Source organism: Pseudopipra pipra, chromosome 3 (genome assembly GCF_036250125.1).
Source record: "Pseudopipra pipra isolate bDixPip1 chromosome 3, bDixPip1.hap1, whole genome shotgun sequence".
NCBI classification, from domain to species: domain Eukaryota; kingdom Metazoa; phylum Chordata; class Aves; order Passeriformes; family Pipridae; genus Pseudopipra; species Pseudopipra pipra.
In genome coordinates this window covers 21,784,133-21,802,071 of record NC_087551.1, presented here as the reverse complement: position 1 = coordinate 21,802,071, position 17,939 = coordinate 21,784,133, and the positions used below count along the sequence as shown (strand labels likewise).

Below are 17,939 nucleotides of genomic sequence, written 5' to 3'. Positions count from 1 at the left end.
AGCCACCTGTTTTGGGAGATAAAAGACTTTATGGTACAGATATGGGCTGTTCCATGCCACTTGGCCTCGATGCCAGATAAAGGTCCTTAAAACCTATTTAGTAAATAAATCTAACCAGTACCTTCAGTGGTAAGGCTAATCAAGACAATTTTGTTCTTCCAGTGCAGAGGAGGAAAGCCTTTGTCAAGCTTCTGTACATTCTTAGTATAATCTTTCATATTTTTAGACAAATGAACAAAAAAAAAAGAAGGTAGTTTATATCAAATATTGTGGGCTTATACCCTTTCTGTATTTGATAGTGGGTCTTTGAGATCCTATTGTCAGAGAGCATCTAATTTGTGGAAAGATCTTCTTTGCTGCAAATTCTTAGGAGTGCTTCATTTTATCTACCAGTCTTGTACCCATCTTACTAGGCTGTAACTATAGTTACATTTTTTTCTTTGTATTTGTTTATCTTGGTCAGACAATTGAACAGCTGGTGACAGTGATGTTGTATTAGAACATGACCAATAAATTTCTAAAGAAGCTTAATCAGGGGAGATTGTAATAATTTAAGAGATCAGTAACACTACCATTCTCTATCTTAAGATTTGCACATGAAAAAGCACAGTATGTGTCTTCTTCACTCTCATAAATAAGTATACTGCAAAAAATTACATTGAATTGCTTCAAAGTCTTGGAGGTTTTGTTGAGAGTAGGCTTTTTTATAGCTGAAGAAAACAAGAGTGAGATTGGTACTTTTTCCCTTTATTAAAGGAGAAATTGTTGCAGTCTTACACTACTTGTCTAACTCTCCAGTGGAGAATACCGTTGTTTTCTGCTGGTTGATCCACTGCCATGTTTAGTCCTTATTGTATAACAAGACTGGTGTTCCAAAAGAGCTGCAAAGCAGGTACATGTGAGAGATATACAGGATACTCTTTTGAGAGCATATAGGATATGCTCAGTCTAAGGACTACTGAGCTTTGCAATGGTGATATCCCTTCTGACATCACAGTGTATGGTTTACATTTTGATGGTGCAAGCAAGCCCATAACTATTCCCGGAAAAATTGGTCAGTCAGTCCATGAACTGCTCATAAGCCTGCTCCATGGAGAGTTTCTCCAGAGTAATAGTACTACCTGTGCATAGGTTCTGGAATTTGCTTTGGGTTTTGCCCTTTTAAGGGGCAATTGCAGAATGGCTAGCTTGAGAAATGCAATGTACAAGTAGAATTGATAACTGAATTGAAAGCAAATCAATTGTTTTGGAAATAGCTTTGGAAAGTGTAAACAGCTAGTTGCTCTCAGATACTTAGTCCACCAAGTTATGTTGAGTGCTATTTATTGGTGAGACCCCATCTAGAATGCTATATCAGCTCTGGGGTCCCCTGCACAGGAAGGACGTTGACTTGTTGGAGTGAATCCAGAGGAGGGCCACCAAATTGATTAGAGGGATGGTGTACCTCTGCTATGAGGAAAGACTGGGAGAACTGGGATTGTTCTGCCTGGAGAAGAGAAAGCTGTGGGGTGACTTAATTGCAGCCTTCTAGTACCTGAAGGGAGCCTACAACAAGACAAAGAGGGACTATTTGCAAGGGCATATAGTGACAGGATAAGGGGGAATGGTTTCAAACAGAAAGAGGGTAGGTTTAGACTTGATATTAGGAAAAAATTCTTTATCTAGTCTAGCGAGACATGTCCCTGCCCATGGCAGGGGGTTTGGAACTAGATGATCTTTCTGGTCCTTTCCAATCCAAGCCATTCTATGATTACTGGGAATGTTTGTACCAAATCAAAATAATTGGACATTTCAGCCATTTTAATTTCTTCAGCTTGTTTTTTTTTCTTTCTATAGATCACCCTAGATTTTCTGATGAATGGGCTTGTTCAATTCATGCACTCGTACTGCATCTGTGTATGGTGCTTTGAACACAAGGAGTTTGGATGCTTGTAGTTCTTTGAAAAATTAGAATTGGTAGAAAACATTATTAACATTTATATGTAACTGGGTTTTTCTTTTTTAAACTGTGAGTAGGGAAGGCTATGAGTAGAAGGGAAGGTAACTGTTAGTGACAGTGACAATTTTAATCATGTTCTGAGGGTGATTTATTTATGTTGTTGCAAAACCAAGCCTGCCAAGCTTTTAAATTTTTTCATCCAGATCTTTCCATTTCTTGAGCTTGGTTTTTCTGTATTGGTGCCCATCTGCTAGTAGTAAATGGATGAATAATTGATGATATGTTTCCAATTGGGCCATGCCAGTTCCATACCCCATCTGTTGTCCAGAGCACATGAACTTAGAGAAAAAGGATGAGTTTCCTTAAAAGAACTTTTATTTGGCTTCCTAGATACAATTTAGTTACATAGTTTTTTGTTATTGTTTGTTATTTTGTTATTGTTTGGCTGGGTTCTTTTAAATCAAGTTATTTGAAAGAAAATGCTGTTAATGGCAAAGCATCCATCTGAAAGTGTAAGCACTTCTAAATAAAATATTTTGTGCTAATTTTGATACTGTTGCAGGGATTTGTTTACTTAGTTTCTTCAGGACTGTAGCCTAACTTCATCAGCTCATATTTTGTAGGATCTATCCTGACCTATCTGTTTGGGACAGGTCACCTGTTAGTTCTATGCCAACAAGGGGCATGCTGACTATGTCAACTGGCAGCATCTCTTAGATGCTGTCAATTAGTTAAGAATAAGTTCAGCTTAAGTTCCCAAGCAATGCTTAAGAACCCAGGCATAGCTGCCCAAAGACTTACTAGGATCTAATGGAATATCTTTATTTAAGTGAACTGAATTCTTTGATCTCCTTGGCAATTTACATGAAATATGGTCTTATTTGGTTTTGGTTTAGGAAGTGAAGCAGGAGAAAAATCGTCTTAACTGTCAACTTGAAAAGAAATTGCAAGAGATCCACCAGCTTGAAGAGGAACTAAATACAATCAAGCAGTCTCTAAAGCAAAGCCAGAATTTTGCAGAAGAGATGAAAAGTGAGTTACAATTTTAAATTTGCAGAACTCTTTTTGTATGTTTCCTGCAATAGTGTAAGTTACATTGTGAATTAAGTGAAAAGTTTCTGCTATGGGATATGATTAGTGTTTTTAAAGAACATTGAGTTTGTTGTAAATGGAAAGGAATTTATTGTCTATCAACATGTACAGTTCCGGAAGATACAAAATTTTGAAAATAATCAAAGTGTACTGAACTTATCAGCTGCTTGAATTTCATAAAATCTATTTAAAATAGAAAAATTCTGGTTTGTAATTCCTTTATGTGTTTCACAGAGTTGAAAAGAATTAGGGAAATGCTACATAACCACTGATTTTTCAGTCTTGCTTGCAGTGTTTATTTTTAGTTGAGAACACAGTTTTTCAGGAGTTGTTGAAATACACCTTGTAGTTCCAGGGAACTACTTAAAGGAGGATAGATTCCCTGCTTGTTTCTGTGCATTGGTCAAACTTCATGTATGATTTCAAAATGAAGCTTTTGTATTTGATTCTGTTCCCCTTAATGACTGACCCAACTTTTCTTTCTGGGTAGAATTAGACATTATTTGGCAGAAGTGGAATATAAATGGAATATAAGGCAGACCCACACGAATGTCACATATTGAAGTGAGATCTGCCCTGTTAAAAAAAACCAAAACAAACAAACAAACCAAAAACCACCTACAAAATGAGTACTACTTTTTATAAAAATTTGAAAGTGAGACACAGAAACAATGTCTGAGTACATAGTGTCTGATAGCCTAAGGTGATATAAATATCCTTTATCTAGTGATATAACTTGAGAGTAATGCTTTGCAGTAGAATGAAAATTGAAAATAGTTAAAGTAAGTAGTAATACTTAATCTAGAAAATTATCTGCAGAATTGCCAGTATTGACTGGCAAAGATTTGATGATGTTTTCATTTACAGATAAGAACACTTTTCAGGAAGCAGAGCTGAAGTTACTGGAAGAGAAATTTAAAAAGCAAGAGAGCTCCCTTTCACTGGAGAAGCTGAAAATAGCTTTAGCTGACATGGAAAAGCAACGTGATTCTATGCAGGACCTACTCAAGGAAAAAGATAATCATATTAAAGAACAAGACAGTAAAATACGTAAAATGGAGGAAGAAGCAGAAGCTTTGCAGAGGATCATTGGGTTCAAGCAGAGAGAATGTGACGAATTGCAAAAAGAGGCTGCTGCTTTTTCTCAGTGGAAAAATGAAACCGATCATCTTTTAAATAAACTGAAGTCTGAAAAGGAAGGTATGCTGGCTCAAATTAATGACTTGGAGAGTTCCCTTCAAAGTCAACAAATCAAAAATCATGAGCATAGTGAGGCATTCAGAATGATGCAAACTGAAAGTGACAGGAAAACCACAGAGATTAAAGAACTTAAGGATATGCTGGAATGTAAAAGTGCAGAATTAGAAGAAAAAAAAAAAGCTTTCAATGAACTTGAGTGGAAAGCAGAATGTTCTGATAAAAAGTACTGTAAAGAGATAGAAAATATGTCCTGTAAAATATTCCAACTTACCAACCAAGTTGCTGAAGTAGAAGAGAAGTTACAGTTAGCAGCAAGTGAAGGACTGCAAAGGGAGCAATGTTATCATGACCTGCTTGGTGAATATGAAAAAATCTGTTGTCTTGTAAAAGCAAAAGATACTTCAGAGATGACAGAAGATGGACAAGTTAATTTACAAAGTGGTCAGGATAAGACTCTTTCAGGCAATACGCAACTGGCAGCAAATAACTCCAACCCTGATGATCGCAGATGTGCAGGAGCTCTTCTAGAAGCAGGAAAAGCTAAGGATCTGGCCAATTTACGAGAGCAGATCTCTTCTCTTGAGATTTCCTTAGTGGCTCAAAAGCAGCTGAATTCAAATCAGCAACAGCAGTATGAAGACTTACTGCAAATAAAGGGTGAAACAGAACAAAGATTACTTGCAGTAGAAGAGATGCACAGAAGCTTTGTGATGGACACTGAACAGCACATCAGTAACTTGCAGGCGGATATTTCAGCACGTCAGAAATCAGTTGAAAAAACTTTAGACATTCTTAAGGAAAAGGACATGCAACTGCAAACTCTGAATGAAAGATTCGAAAACAGACAAGCTGAGCTTCAGGATTTAAAGATCAATAATAAACTGCTTGAGGATTCAGTAAGACAGCTGGAGCTCTTGTCTGGAAAATGGGATTCAGAGAAGAAGGAGATGTCTTCAATGATTTACTCATATAGCAAAAAAATTGACGAACTTACTAAAGAAAATGCAACCCTTAGGGATTTAAACAGTGCTTTAAAGCAAGAACAAATAACTTTGCTGGAGACAAATAAAAATATTTATAACAGTTTAAAAGAAAGAGAAGAAATAATTTCTGAAATGTCCGCAAAACACGAGAAGGAAAGGCAACATATTGAATCACGAACTGAAGAAATCAAAACAGAGCTTGAAGCTTTGCAGGCAAAGTATAAATTGGTAGAAGAAGAAAATCGAAATGTTATGAGCGTTCTGAGAGAGGAGGCAACTGAATTTGAGCAAAAGAAAGCAAAACTAGAACAAGAGAAAGAGGTACTTAGTGAGAATAAAGATATCTTACGTAAACTAATAGCCTCAGAAGAAATAAAAAAGGATTTGGTTCAAGAACTTCAGCAACTGCAGTCAGAATTTTCCAATGTCCAACATGTGTCTTCTATGGAGCTTGACTGTTTAAGTCAGGAAATGTTAAATGCCAGGGCAACACAAAATACAATGCAAGAGAAATGTGGCCTTGTATTTCAAGACAAGGAGCAATTGGGGAAGGAACTACAAACAAAACATGAACCTCTAATGTGTGAGGTTAGTTGTGAACAGAGACTCTGTTCAGAACGGTTGAGAAAGTCCATGGAAGAAAAGGACATTGAGCTGAATAAATACCAAGTTAAACTTGAGCTTCTTCAAATGGATTTTGAGGACAGTGAACTCTCCCTAGAGAACTACAGGTTAGAAGTGATGCAACTGGAGACTGCTTTAAAAGGCATGGAAGTAGAACTTGAGAAAAGCATGAGAGAGAAAGAGAGACTGCAGCAAGAACTACTGTCTGTTAAAGAACTGAAACCTTCAGATTCTTCACTTACTGTATTAGAGGAAGATGACAACTCATTGAGGTATAATTATAATAATGTTTCCCAGAATTCTGGCAAAAGAGGAATGGATGAAAGTTATTCATCAGTCTTGCTGGCATCCTCTTTGCAGGAAACAATAAACCATCTGAGTGAGCTTGAGAAAATGTGTGAGAGGTTGCAGAGTGAGACCACTGCTTTAGCCTCTGGATTTAAAGACACAAAAAACAATGGCATCACAAGTATTAATAAAGTAGAAGAGGAGAAAGAGAACATAATGAATATGGATAAAAATTTAAAAGCAGAGAAAGCTATTCTTCCTGATGAACTTATGGATCAAAGTGATCAGAGTGATCTGAGAATGTATTCTGATAATAAGGAAATATCCTTCAGACTTAAAGAATGCAGTACTCCTGACTACAAAGATTTAAAGTTGTCCAGGAAAGCAGTTAAGATAGGCTTTGCTGAAATAAGAGAGAGGCTCTCAACTTTCCAGAATGAACATATAAAATTATATGAACAGCACTGCAGTATGAGCTCAAAGATATGCGAGCTACAGTCTTGTATTGAAATACTGAAGGCAGAAAATTCTGCATTGTCGACAAGTCTGAGCAATGCTCATATAGATTCTGTGAGAGTGTCACTATCCTCTAGCCAAGATGATACACTGTCTAAATTAGATGAAACTAAGTCCACATCATCTTCCTCAGATCTTTCTGTAAATCCCTATTTTATAGAAGTCACCAAGGTTGTTGATTCTCATAACAGTGCTGCCTGCAAATGGACGGAGGAAATGAATCAGCTGGAGAGTTCTGCAGAAGTAATTTCAGAAGGTACAGCAAAAGTTTTGGTTGAAAATTGTCATAATGATCACAAATTGGACTCTGTTACAGAGCTCAGGAGTATTACTCCTAGAAAATCTAACCTTGAAAATAGAATTGAAGAACTTAAGATGCTGTGTCAGACATACGAGAAGGCCATCAAGGTGCTTGAAGATCAATTTCATGTTCAAGAGAACATGAAAAATGAGGAAATACAAGAGCTGAAAGAAGTCATACTTTCTGAAAGGAAAGAGATAGATCACCTCAAACAGCAAAATCTATCTGACAAGGAAGAATGGCAGCAGAAACTGAATAATATGACTATGGAGATGGAGTGCAAACTGGCAGCAGAAAGAAAACAAACTGAGAATCTGTCTTTGGAGCTGGAAGCAGCAAGAATGCAACTACAAGTTCTTGATTTAAGTTCTCATTCACTGTTGTGCGCAGATATTGAAAATGTAAGTAATTGCTGTCATGCAAATCAGTTTTATGTAAGTCTTTTGATTTATGGTCAGCCGAATTTAAGTTTTGCAGTTAAACCTGTTTAAAGTTGTGTCCCACAGAAGCAGTACTATTCTTTAGAGAAAGAACAAAAATAATCCATACCTTGAGTTCTTGTTTATGCATCACAGGCTCATGAGGTAAAAAAAATTACAACAAAACCAACAAGTTTATTGTATTAACGTTGTGTAATAATTTGCATTACTCTCTTGGTTTTTCTTCAGGTCTATGTCAGTATGGATCTGGCTGTGTTAGTAGGTGTCATGCACTGTGTGTATCTGTACTGTGTGTACCTGTACTGTGCTTAAACACTTAGACTTTTCATTTAAAGTCATTTAAATGACTTTAATGGTCATTTAAAGATACACACACTTCCCATGTCCCTTCATGGAACAAGCAGACTAGGACTGCAACCACACCTCTAATTCTTTCAGTGTTGTCAGCAGTAGAACAGAATGAGCTGGTAGCAAAACAGTTTAATTTCATTTCAGCCTGAATTTCCTCAAAACACATAAGGGAACAAAAATGTGGGAGTCAGCTCTGTCTTTTTTTTTTTTTTTTTTTAGTACTGTAGGTGGCATGCAACCAGTGAGCTAGATTTTGCTGCTCCTTGTAAGGAGTGACAGAATCAAAATTTATTCAGAATGGTGATAAAGCAATCTAGTGTTATTAGACTAATTCCCCTTAAATATAAATGGAACATCTTGAATCTCTACATTTTGGGCAACTGTGAAAAACTGAGCAACTGTTCCTTGCAGAGAAGAAAATCTTTAATTATATGTGTTGCTTGCAATTCACATGGAGCACCCACACTGATACACAAACACTAGAAGGAAGAAACACTCTTCCTTACCATCCATAGCTGGAAGTTTCTAAAGATGGAGTGTGCAATTCAGATCTTTGAGATGCTGCCTTTAGACACAGTTCTTTTCTGGAGTCCCCAAGTTTTGAAGTTACGTGTTTTTGTTTCAAATGAGAGCATCAGGTGGCGCCAAATACAAACCCAGCTCTGACAGACAGTGGTAATTTGGAAAAGGTATTGTTTGAGGATTTGTGTCCCTTGAAGATTCTCTGGTGTCCAGTAGAAGGTGTGCAGTAAATTTTCCCCCCTTATTGACACTAGCAGTTTTTCACACTGTCATGCAGACACCTATTGTCCCAAAATACAGAGATATGTGGTACCTTTGCACTTAAACTTTTTGTAAATTTGGCTGAAATTTCTCCCTCAGTATCTTTAAGCCTTTTAGTGAAAGATGCATGTGGTAAATAAGTGTAAATCCTTTCCACAAGAAAACAGATTGTTAAGTAGAGAAGAATGCTATCTATTTATTTCACATGAGCAGGAGCTTTACTAGTTGAAGAAAACTTTTTAAAGTCACCTTGTTTTTTTCTTATATGTATTCTTTTTTCCCTCCCTTTTTTGTTTTAATGGATTGATTCTTAATCCTTGCAGAATGCAGAACAAGAAAACAACAGTTCTTATCGATTGAGAGTGCCTGTTGAAAACTCATCTCTGAAAAGCAATAATCTTAAAACAATACCCATTGAGAAAATGGCTGCAGGAGATGCCTCTGTGTGTGAAAATGTAACCAAGACCACTGAAGTAAGATTAATGGAAGATTATACTGAGAAAATTTCTGGAGAACAAGAGTGTATAAATATGTCAGGAAAAATAAACAGCTCTTCAGTCCATGGCAATGCATTGTCATTTTCCAGCAGTAGTTTTTTGGGTGCTGGGGATTTCTACGAAAATCAAATAACCACTGAAACGCTTCAGGAAGAGGCAAACCAACAGACTGCAGAAAATTTGAAGCTGATCTATGAGACAGAGGAAAGCCACAAACGTGTTGATTTAATAATAAAAGTTGAGCAATTAAACTCAGAGCTGAACTTTCAGAATGCACAATTAATTTCAAATAGCTCAGCTTTTGCAGAACTGGAGGAAGCTACTGCAGTTGTTAAGGAGGAAAACTGTGACATAAAGGAAAAACACAAATCAGTTTCTGTCAATAAGCAGCAATTATCTCTTCAAGTAGTCTCGTTAGAAAAAGAACCTGTGAATGTAAAGTCTGAGGTGGAGCTCTACAAAGTTAGATTGTCTAATGCAGCAGACATGCTCGATGATGTAGAAATGATAAAGAAAGATTGTCATGAACAATTTCTTGCAGTTGAAAACGAATGTAGGAGTCCAAAATCTGATCAAGTTAATACTGAGAGCCATGCCTTGTTCATAGAGCATGACATCGAAATGCTTCAGGCAAAATGTCAGCAATTAGAAAGGGAGAGGGAGGTTAATCTGAAAACTATTTCTAGCTTTCAAGAGCACCTTGTTTCAGTCACAGCTGAAAGAAACCATATTGGCCAAGAACTGAGTATTTTGTCTGAAAATAAAAAGGAACTGGATCACAAGTATCAAAAGCTCCAAAAGAAATTAAAAGGGCTAGTGTCAACTAAGGTGGATTCAACTGAATTCATTAGAAGATTAGAGGGTGAAGTGGGAACACAAGCAAATCTGCTTGAGACTGCAAAATCTGATGTAAATCAATTATCAAATGAAAAATATCATCTTCTTCAGAAGCTGCAAAGTTTAGAAAATGATGCTGTGTCTTTTGCCTTAGAAAAAGAAAAATTCCAAAATGAAGCAGCAGATTTGAAGAAGCAAAAAGAGCTGATGGCAAGAGAATTGGAAATGATGCAGAGTAAATTAAGTTCATCAGAAATAGAAAATTCAAAGCTTTCCAGATCTTTGGAAAGCTTGTTAAGGGAAAAAGGTGAACTTGCTTCAAGATTCAGTGTAGCACAGAAAGAAGTAGATGAATTGCGATGTGGAATTGAGAAGCTGAAAGTAAAAATTGAATCTGATGAAAAGAAAAAACACCATATTGCTGAAAAGCTGAAAGAGAGTGAACAGAAAGCTGACTCTCTTCTGGATAAAATAGAGAGGCTTGAAAGAGAATTGGAGATGTCAGAGAAAAATCTAGAAGATGCAATTATTCAGGTGGAGACTGCTAAAGCAGAGGCAGAAACATTAGCAACGGAGATGGAAGAGACAACTGAAAAGCTGAAGTGTTCAAACTTACAAATTGATGTCCTCACCTCACAGAAACAATGTCTGGCTAAAGATTTAAAAGAAATGCAAGAAAAATTCCTTGAACTAGAGTCTGTGAATTTGACTACAGCAAAACTGTTAGAAGAAAAGGAGGAAGAAAAGATGCAAATCAAGGATGAGTTTGAAAATACTGTGGTATTGCTGAGATCTGAGCTCAAAGATATGACTGAGAAATTAGAGTTTTCATGCAAGGAGGAAGCAGATGCTAAAGCAAAAGAACAAGTCTTGGTTAAGCAGGTGGCTCGTCTTGAGCAAGATAAAACAATATTATTACAGCAATGTCAGGAAATAAAAGATGAAAACATCAAATTGGATCAAACGAAGGAAGTACTTGTTCAAGAATTGATGGACTGTAAACAAAAGCTCAATGAAAATGTACAGGAAAATGGTGCTCTTCAAAAGCAGGTGAAAGAAACAGAAGAGCTGTCTTTACAGCTGACACACATGCACCATGAGCTTGAATGTTGGCACCAGAATAAAAAAGGGCTGCAGAATTTGATTGCTGAGTTGAAGCTGAAGGAGCAACATTTTTCTGATAACAAAACTTTTCCAGATATCCTGAACGTTCTAAAAATGTCTTATAAGGACCTTGAGAAGGAACTGGAATCTACACTTTGTGAAAAGAACACTTTATGTGAAAAGGTAATACCCTTTCCATTAGGGTAGTGTTCCCCTTTTAGGAGTGAGGATAAAGTGTCCTCTGGGTTTACCATTTCCTCAATAAATTACATCCTAAAATAATTTTAGCCTCAGACTTTTACAATAAACATCCTATTTTTAAAATTACATTTTCCATACAATCATGGGTTTTCATTGAAGTTAACAGAGCTGGAAAGCATAGCATTATTTTGCATGGGATGAATGAAAAGGTGGCTTGAAAGTAGGCGTACAAATTTAAGCAATGAAATAATGCAGGATAGTTTCCTCTTTCCTGTAGAAGCAAAAGAGTTAAAACAAATTGGTATTGGGTGACTGTGTTTTTGTATCAAGAATAAATATTTTGGGATCTCAAAAGAAAGCGAAAAAACAATTGGACACTTGCCATGTGAAAACATTACCTTGTTGTGACTCTTGCTTGGAACTGGACTGACCATGGGAATAAAATAACCCATCTTTAAAACTGCTTGTTGCATATAAGTAAATTCCTTGGAGGTCATGACGCATGTATTAAAAATAATTCTGGAAAATTTAATTTCAGGTAAATGAACTGACTGAAAGTCATACTGAGCTGCAAGTCAAGCTAAGTAATACTGAACAGATGATTTCCAAATTACAGGAAGAAAGAAATAAGCTTGCTGAAGAAATACGATGTGTTCAACAACATTCAGAAAAGAACAAAGTAAGTTACTCTGTCTTTAGTATTTCTGTGTTCGAGGCCAGATGCTCAAGTACAGTATTTGTGCGGAGTCTGGCCAAGGAAGCTCTGATAATGTATGGTATTAGGGGTTCTTGCTTCCAAATTTAAAAAAATCCAATGTTCTCTTCTGAGATAGAATGGTTAGTTAACAGGTTTTTTCCCCTATTCCTTCTATGAAAACCATGTTTTCTTGGCGTAAAGGCCACAGGTGAATATCTAGAAATTTTTCAATGTCAAGAAATTATCTTTACTACAGCCATTCAATCCTCAGACTGAGGACGTCAGATTAAAAAAATGTAACATTTCACGAAACTACTTTCACTGTTTCAGTAGGGCTAAAGTACTTTCAGGATAAAGTCAAGAAAGAAACAGTTTTAGAGCCTTTATTTTTAATTAATTTATATTTAATTCTCGAAGTCTGTTTTATCATCTAGACAACTGTAGGTCTTATTTGTGAACAATATTATTTCTTTAAATCAGTTTATGTGGTCTTCTCACCTACTAACATTATTTTACAAAATTTTATAACCAGAGGCTTGTTTCTGTTGTGGTGTTAAGGATTTTGAGTGGGAAAAGAAAAGAGATTTCTGCAAATTCTGGAAATTCAATATGGAAATACAAGCAAGCTGTCCCAAAAGTACAGTTATAAAAGTGGATCAAAATGAAAATGCTTAGAAAGTTTCGTCTTCTTAAAGAGGGTGAGGAAAGTGACCCTTAATCTCTCAAATCACTTTTAGAGGGAACAATGGTTGGAGAGATTAAGCTCTAATTTAGGCAGTGCTGCTTGATTTAAGCGTTGGCGAACTTGCACTCGATTACTTTTAAGAAAACTTTCCTTTGCCTCCTGTTCTACCTTTTATGTTCAGATGTTCCATTCTTTGATTACATTATGTTTAGCCACTGTTAAATACTTTTTTCTTACCAAGTTGTTTTTGGCAATTGAAAAACGCTTCAGATGTAAAGTCGCGTAGTTTAATGGGTCAACTGTTTCTCCATTGAGATGATTCCAAATACCAAGGAATGTGCTGTTATGTTTACAGATCCAGCTGCATCTAACTATGTCAGAAAAAAATGAGCTGACTAAGAGTTTGGAGATGGTCCAGAATGAACTGCAAGAAAAAGAAAGTGAAATGAAAAGAGAAATATCAGAGTACAAAGACAGACTACTTCAAGCAGAGAAAGAGCATCAAGATCGTCTGACAGAAGCAAAACGAAAGGTAAATCAGAAAATGGGAAGTGGGATGCTGTGAGATTTTGATTCAGTTCTATGTATTTTACAAAATTTTGCTGATCCTATTTAAAAAGAAATTGTTTTGGTAACAGTATTTCCAAACTCTACATATGCTTATATTGGAACTAAGTAAGTGTTAAAATAACTCTTTTCCATATAGTAAGCAGTGAAAGGTGAATTTATATCACAATTTAGCAAGTATTTAGTCTATATATAAATTTATCTGGGACTATAAACTTGAGAATGTTTTGGTAGGAATGGGAAGAAAGCTTGACCACTTCTGGATATAAGAGCAAATTTGTTGGAAATGCATTTCTCAGCCATGCTATATGCAAAGAGTCATCAACTTTTCTGCAGAAATGTCTATGAACTTTGAGGCCAGTAAGACGCTGGAAAATAATTTACTATAATTATTTCTTAATAATTTTCATACTTGTTAATATAAAGTAGATGTAAGAGCAAGTTACAGTAAAATATAAGGACATTTTAATGGCAGAGTTCTTAGAGGCAAGATTCTAGTATTCAAAATGTATACTTAAGATAAATTGCTTTTTCAGTTTTAAACTCCTCAAAACCTATTAAATTTGCAGTGGAATTCCTGTGAGTTTGTGATATGCTCTTAGGTGCATCTCTAAAATACAACTGAATGTCCTTTCTAGTACCATAGTAATTAAGCATGTTTTTTTTCTCTAGAATGAAGTAGAAATTGAGGCCTGTCACGAGAAGATTAGTTCACTGGAGCACTTCATCAGCTCACAAAAACTGGAAATTGAACATTTGAAGTCAAATAAAGAGCAACTAAATAATTCCCTTAAAGAAGCTAATCAAGCCTTAGGAGAACTCCTAAAAATTAAGGTAAGAAAAAATCCATAAGCATGGCCAATTACATGAGATCCAAGGCTGTGTAGTAAAATTACTTTACTGTGTAGTAAAATAAACATAGGTTTTTGAGTGCTGCAGAACTTTGGCTTGACTTTGATACAGCATTTTTCTTATTTACTGGGTTGGGGTTTTTTTGTTGTGCTTCAGTCTGTGATTGATATCTGGCTCCAGTTCTGTACTCCCACTTAAGGAATGAGTATCTCTCTAAAGGCACTCTTGAAGAAACATAGTCAATTCAATTTACTTTCAAGTAAACACTGAATTACAATATTACAATACGTTCATTTTGCTCAACAGTTCCTTACTCTTAGGGCCCTCCACTATGGTGTTAATTTGTTTAATAACAACCTTGCAATGATAAAGTACTGTAGGATGTGTGCCAGTGACAGAAAACAGTACCCATGGTTGTGCAAAAGTAGCATAGAAGGCTTCCAGCTGTGCTCAAGGTGTGGTGTTTGCACACAGGTTGGTACCAGACCAGATAAGCTGGGAGCAGCCCAGGAGAGTGGGAGAGAGTGGAAATGAACGATCTGCTGCTGCTGGGAATAGTATTTTTGAGCTGGAACGTAAAGTGCAAAGCAGGTCTGAGTTATCTTGCCTCTGTGATAATAAGGTGCATTTGGGATGAAAAGAAGAATGAAGGAGATTTGGACTTAGGAGAGAGCACTTTAATATTTGGAGTATTGGTTTGAAATCTGTTACCTGGAAAGCAGCCCTCTATTATACCATGTCAGTGAGGTGATATCAGTTATTGCTCTCTACAACTACCTGAAAGGAGGTTGTAGCAAGGTGGGAGTCAGCCTCTTCTAAGCAAATAGCAACAGGACAAGAGGAAATGGCCTCAAGCTGTGCCAGGGGAGGTTTGGGTTTGACATTGCAAAGAATTTCTTCACTGAAAGGGTTGTCAGACATTGGAATGAGCTGCCCAGGAATGTGATGAAGTCACCATACCCGGAGGTGTTCAGGAGATGACTGGACGAGGCACATAGTGCTATGGTTAGTTGATAGGGTGGTCAAAGGTTGGACTCTATGATCTTGGAGGTCTTTTCCAACCTTAATGAGTCTATGATTCCATTTGACATTGTAATGTTTAAATGGAAGAATTATGTTTCTGGTGAAATAACTAAATTTCTTATTTTTTAGGCTGATAATAGTAACATCTTAGTTCAACTGAAGAAGGAAAATGAATCTGCCCACAGTGAAGTGCAGCTGTGGATGAAATCCTGTAAGCAGATGGAACAGGAAAAGGAAATGTTGCAAAAACAACTAGTTGAACGTGATGAACTACTGAAGAAGAAAAATTTTACTATGTCAAAGGATAAGAAAGAAGGTAACTGAATCTAGATTCGGTCTTAGTGTTTCTTAGCAGTGCATTTGTTTGTAAATCTTTCATGTTCCCTAAAAGGTCCACTTGCATGTGCAGCTCTAATACAGAGCATGATTCTTAAGTAGGATAAAAAAAGTACAACTGCAAATTTGTCAAACATTTTCAAAATCTAGTTAATATGTTTTTTTTCTAAGGTAAGAGAGACAAATCTGGATTATCAATAAATATTCTAAGTATTACAGTTTTGTGGTTAAAAGTAATTTACTGAAGGTGAGGAGTACTTTTCTTAATAATTAAAGTTTGTACGCGAGTTCTTTCATCATTTTCCAGCGAGCTTTTCCCTCTGATTGTCATGCTTTGTTCTTTATATTCCGACTCATCTCATGAGGTGCACTGTATTGTAAATGATACTTAAAGAAAGTTTGGGGTAGAAACTTTTGTGTTCAGAGGGTACAAAATGACAGGGAAAATGTTTGCCCATGCACTGGTCAAGGATTCTGTTCAAAATTTGCATGTTTTCTCTATTTAACAGGTAAATTATTATGTCTATCATTACTGAATTTGTTATGCAATCATTTTTTTATAGTCGCACTGTTACAGAACATGTGTAATTAAAAGATGTGTGACCATTGCATCATAAATTCCTACATATGCGTCTTTTTTTTGTTAGTTATGTGAATTATAATGGTTTTCTTTGAAAGGTGATGCTGATGATGCCGTTGCAGAAGAAATTAAGTTAAAACTGGAAGAATTACAGGAATCTACAGAAGTGAAGACAAGAGAAGCAAATGAGAACTTGGAGAAATACTGCTCTCTAATTGTTAAATATTATAAACTAGAGGAAGAAAATGAGATGCTAAAAACACAAGTGAATTTGCTGAGTGCTCAGCTGAAACAGCCAACAAGTGATGCTGTCAGCACTCCTTTGCTGAATTCTGATCACTCATTAACTGTAAGCAATCAGTCTGTCAAAGAGATAAGGTCAGATGAAGATACTACTAAGCTTTCAAATAAAAGGCAGAGGTGCGAAGACAACAGGAAAGACAACAGAGAGCCAAGATCTCCTGCTCCAGAGACTTCATCAAAAAAGAAAAGGAAGTATGACATCTCTCAAAATCTGCTGGATCAGGAGAACAATGACAGCAAGCTAGATGGGCTTCCAGAAGTAGTGCAAAAAGGTATTTATAGTGTTTTATAACGGCAAACATTCTCTGAGTACAGCAGGTGTGCTTTTCTCCTTTGTTTGTTGAATTAGTTTCACTCTGTGTTAATTTGCAATACATTAAACCGATTAAAATTCCCTGAGTCAAAACCGTCTTGCCCACAGCAGTAATATATTATCATCTTCATGAGAGTTCACTTTCAGTCTGCTCTGAATGCAATGAAATTAGGTAGACTGATATGCCATATAAGGGTTCACTGTAGCAGAAAGTAGTTGAGAAGATTGTACAAATCAGGGCTTGAAAAATACATTGTATAGTCAACTACCTAGTAAGTAGCCCTTTATAATAAATGTAATTGCAGTCATTAAAGGACAAGCCATAGGGATACTGAATTACCTCAGCTTTGGTGATCACTCTCAGAAGTTAGGATTTCTAAGGCTAAACATTGTGTTTCATTTTCTTACCAGCATTACTATTTTTCTTACAATATACCTGTTCTGAGAACATGTGCACGAGTTAATGTTTGACTTTTAGGCTAGGCAGAGGGATAACAGACAATCTATAACACTCTAGTTCTGCAAGAGAAAAATATTAAAAACCACGAGTATCATGTCATGGTATCATGAACTAACAAGTACATGTTTTCAGACTGAAATTGTTCTCCACATAATAATGTACCTGTAAAGAAAAAGACCAAACACTTGCTTGAAATTTTTTTCTGTTGTAATTCTATGGTTGTATTCCATGGTTTCCAAGTTTTGCATATGAATTTTGGAATACACAAGATCTATTCAGCAATCTTTTTGATCCATTTTCTTCAGTAGAACAAATGACTTACTTTAATCAGCTGGTTTCATCTCTGTTGTGAAAAAGGAAATCCGTTTGAGAAAGTTTAATTTATTTAGCTGGTTTTAATAGAAGCTGTTTATTTTTCAGGATTTGCTGACATCCCCACTGGCAAGTCTAGCCCTTACATCTTACGTAGAACAACGCTACACCTCAGAACCAGTCCCCATCTTACTTCGGGTGAGAAACAGCCTTTGCCTAAACAAGACTTACAGAGGTGCAGACCAGATCATCTTGGTGAGCGCTCCTCTCCAACACCTGGTGGCAGCAAACCACAAAAGGTAACTTGAAAAATTTTATCTGGTTATGAAAGTCGTGGGGAAAACTTAATGCATTCACTAAATGTATTCATCTTTCCAAGTAAGTTTGAGGATATTATCGTCATTCTTTATGTTTCTCAACAATACAGTGAAGATCATAAATACTGAATCAGTAAAACATGACATAGGTCTTGTCCGTGCTGGCAATCTGCAAATTGATTGTGTGGTGTTATTTGTGACCTCAAAGGGAGAAACCACTGAGAAATGTAAATTCAATACAGGTATATTTTCAATTTCTTATAATGGATACTAAAGAGCAGATATTCCTTATACTGTGGTTTCTTAGGTTTCAGAGAAAGTAAATGCCAAAAGGATTA

At 36.2% G+C, this 17,939-nt stretch overlaps 1 protein-coding gene across 2 annotated transcripts in view; it reads left to right on the top strand.

Moving 5' to 3' along the window:
• The window catches only part of CENPF (centromere protein F), a 40,728-nt gene that overhangs the window by 20,308 nt on the left and 2,481 nt on the right, over nucleotides 1–17,939 (top strand). For both annotated transcript variants that reach the window (XM_064648242.1, XM_064648243.1), the window contains exons 11-19: nucleotides 2,836–2,971; nucleotides 3,899–7,344; nucleotides 8,841–11,138; nucleotides 11,695–11,835; nucleotides 12,894–13,070; nucleotides 13,778–13,939; nucleotides 15,110–15,296; nucleotides 15,995–16,471; nucleotides 17,393–17,583. In XM_064648242.1, coding sequence (XP_064504312.1) covers nucleotides 2,836–2,971; nucleotides 3,899–7,344; nucleotides 8,841–11,138; nucleotides 11,695–11,835; nucleotides 12,894–13,070; nucleotides 13,778–13,939; nucleotides 15,110–15,296; nucleotides 15,995–16,471; nucleotides 17,393–17,583 — 7,215 coding nt within the window. The remainder of the gene's footprint in view (nucleotides 1–2,835; nucleotides 2,972–3,898; nucleotides 7,345–8,840; nucleotides 11,139–11,694; nucleotides 11,836–12,893; nucleotides 13,071–13,777; nucleotides 13,940–15,109; nucleotides 15,297–15,994; nucleotides 16,472–17,392; nucleotides 17,584–17,939) is intronic.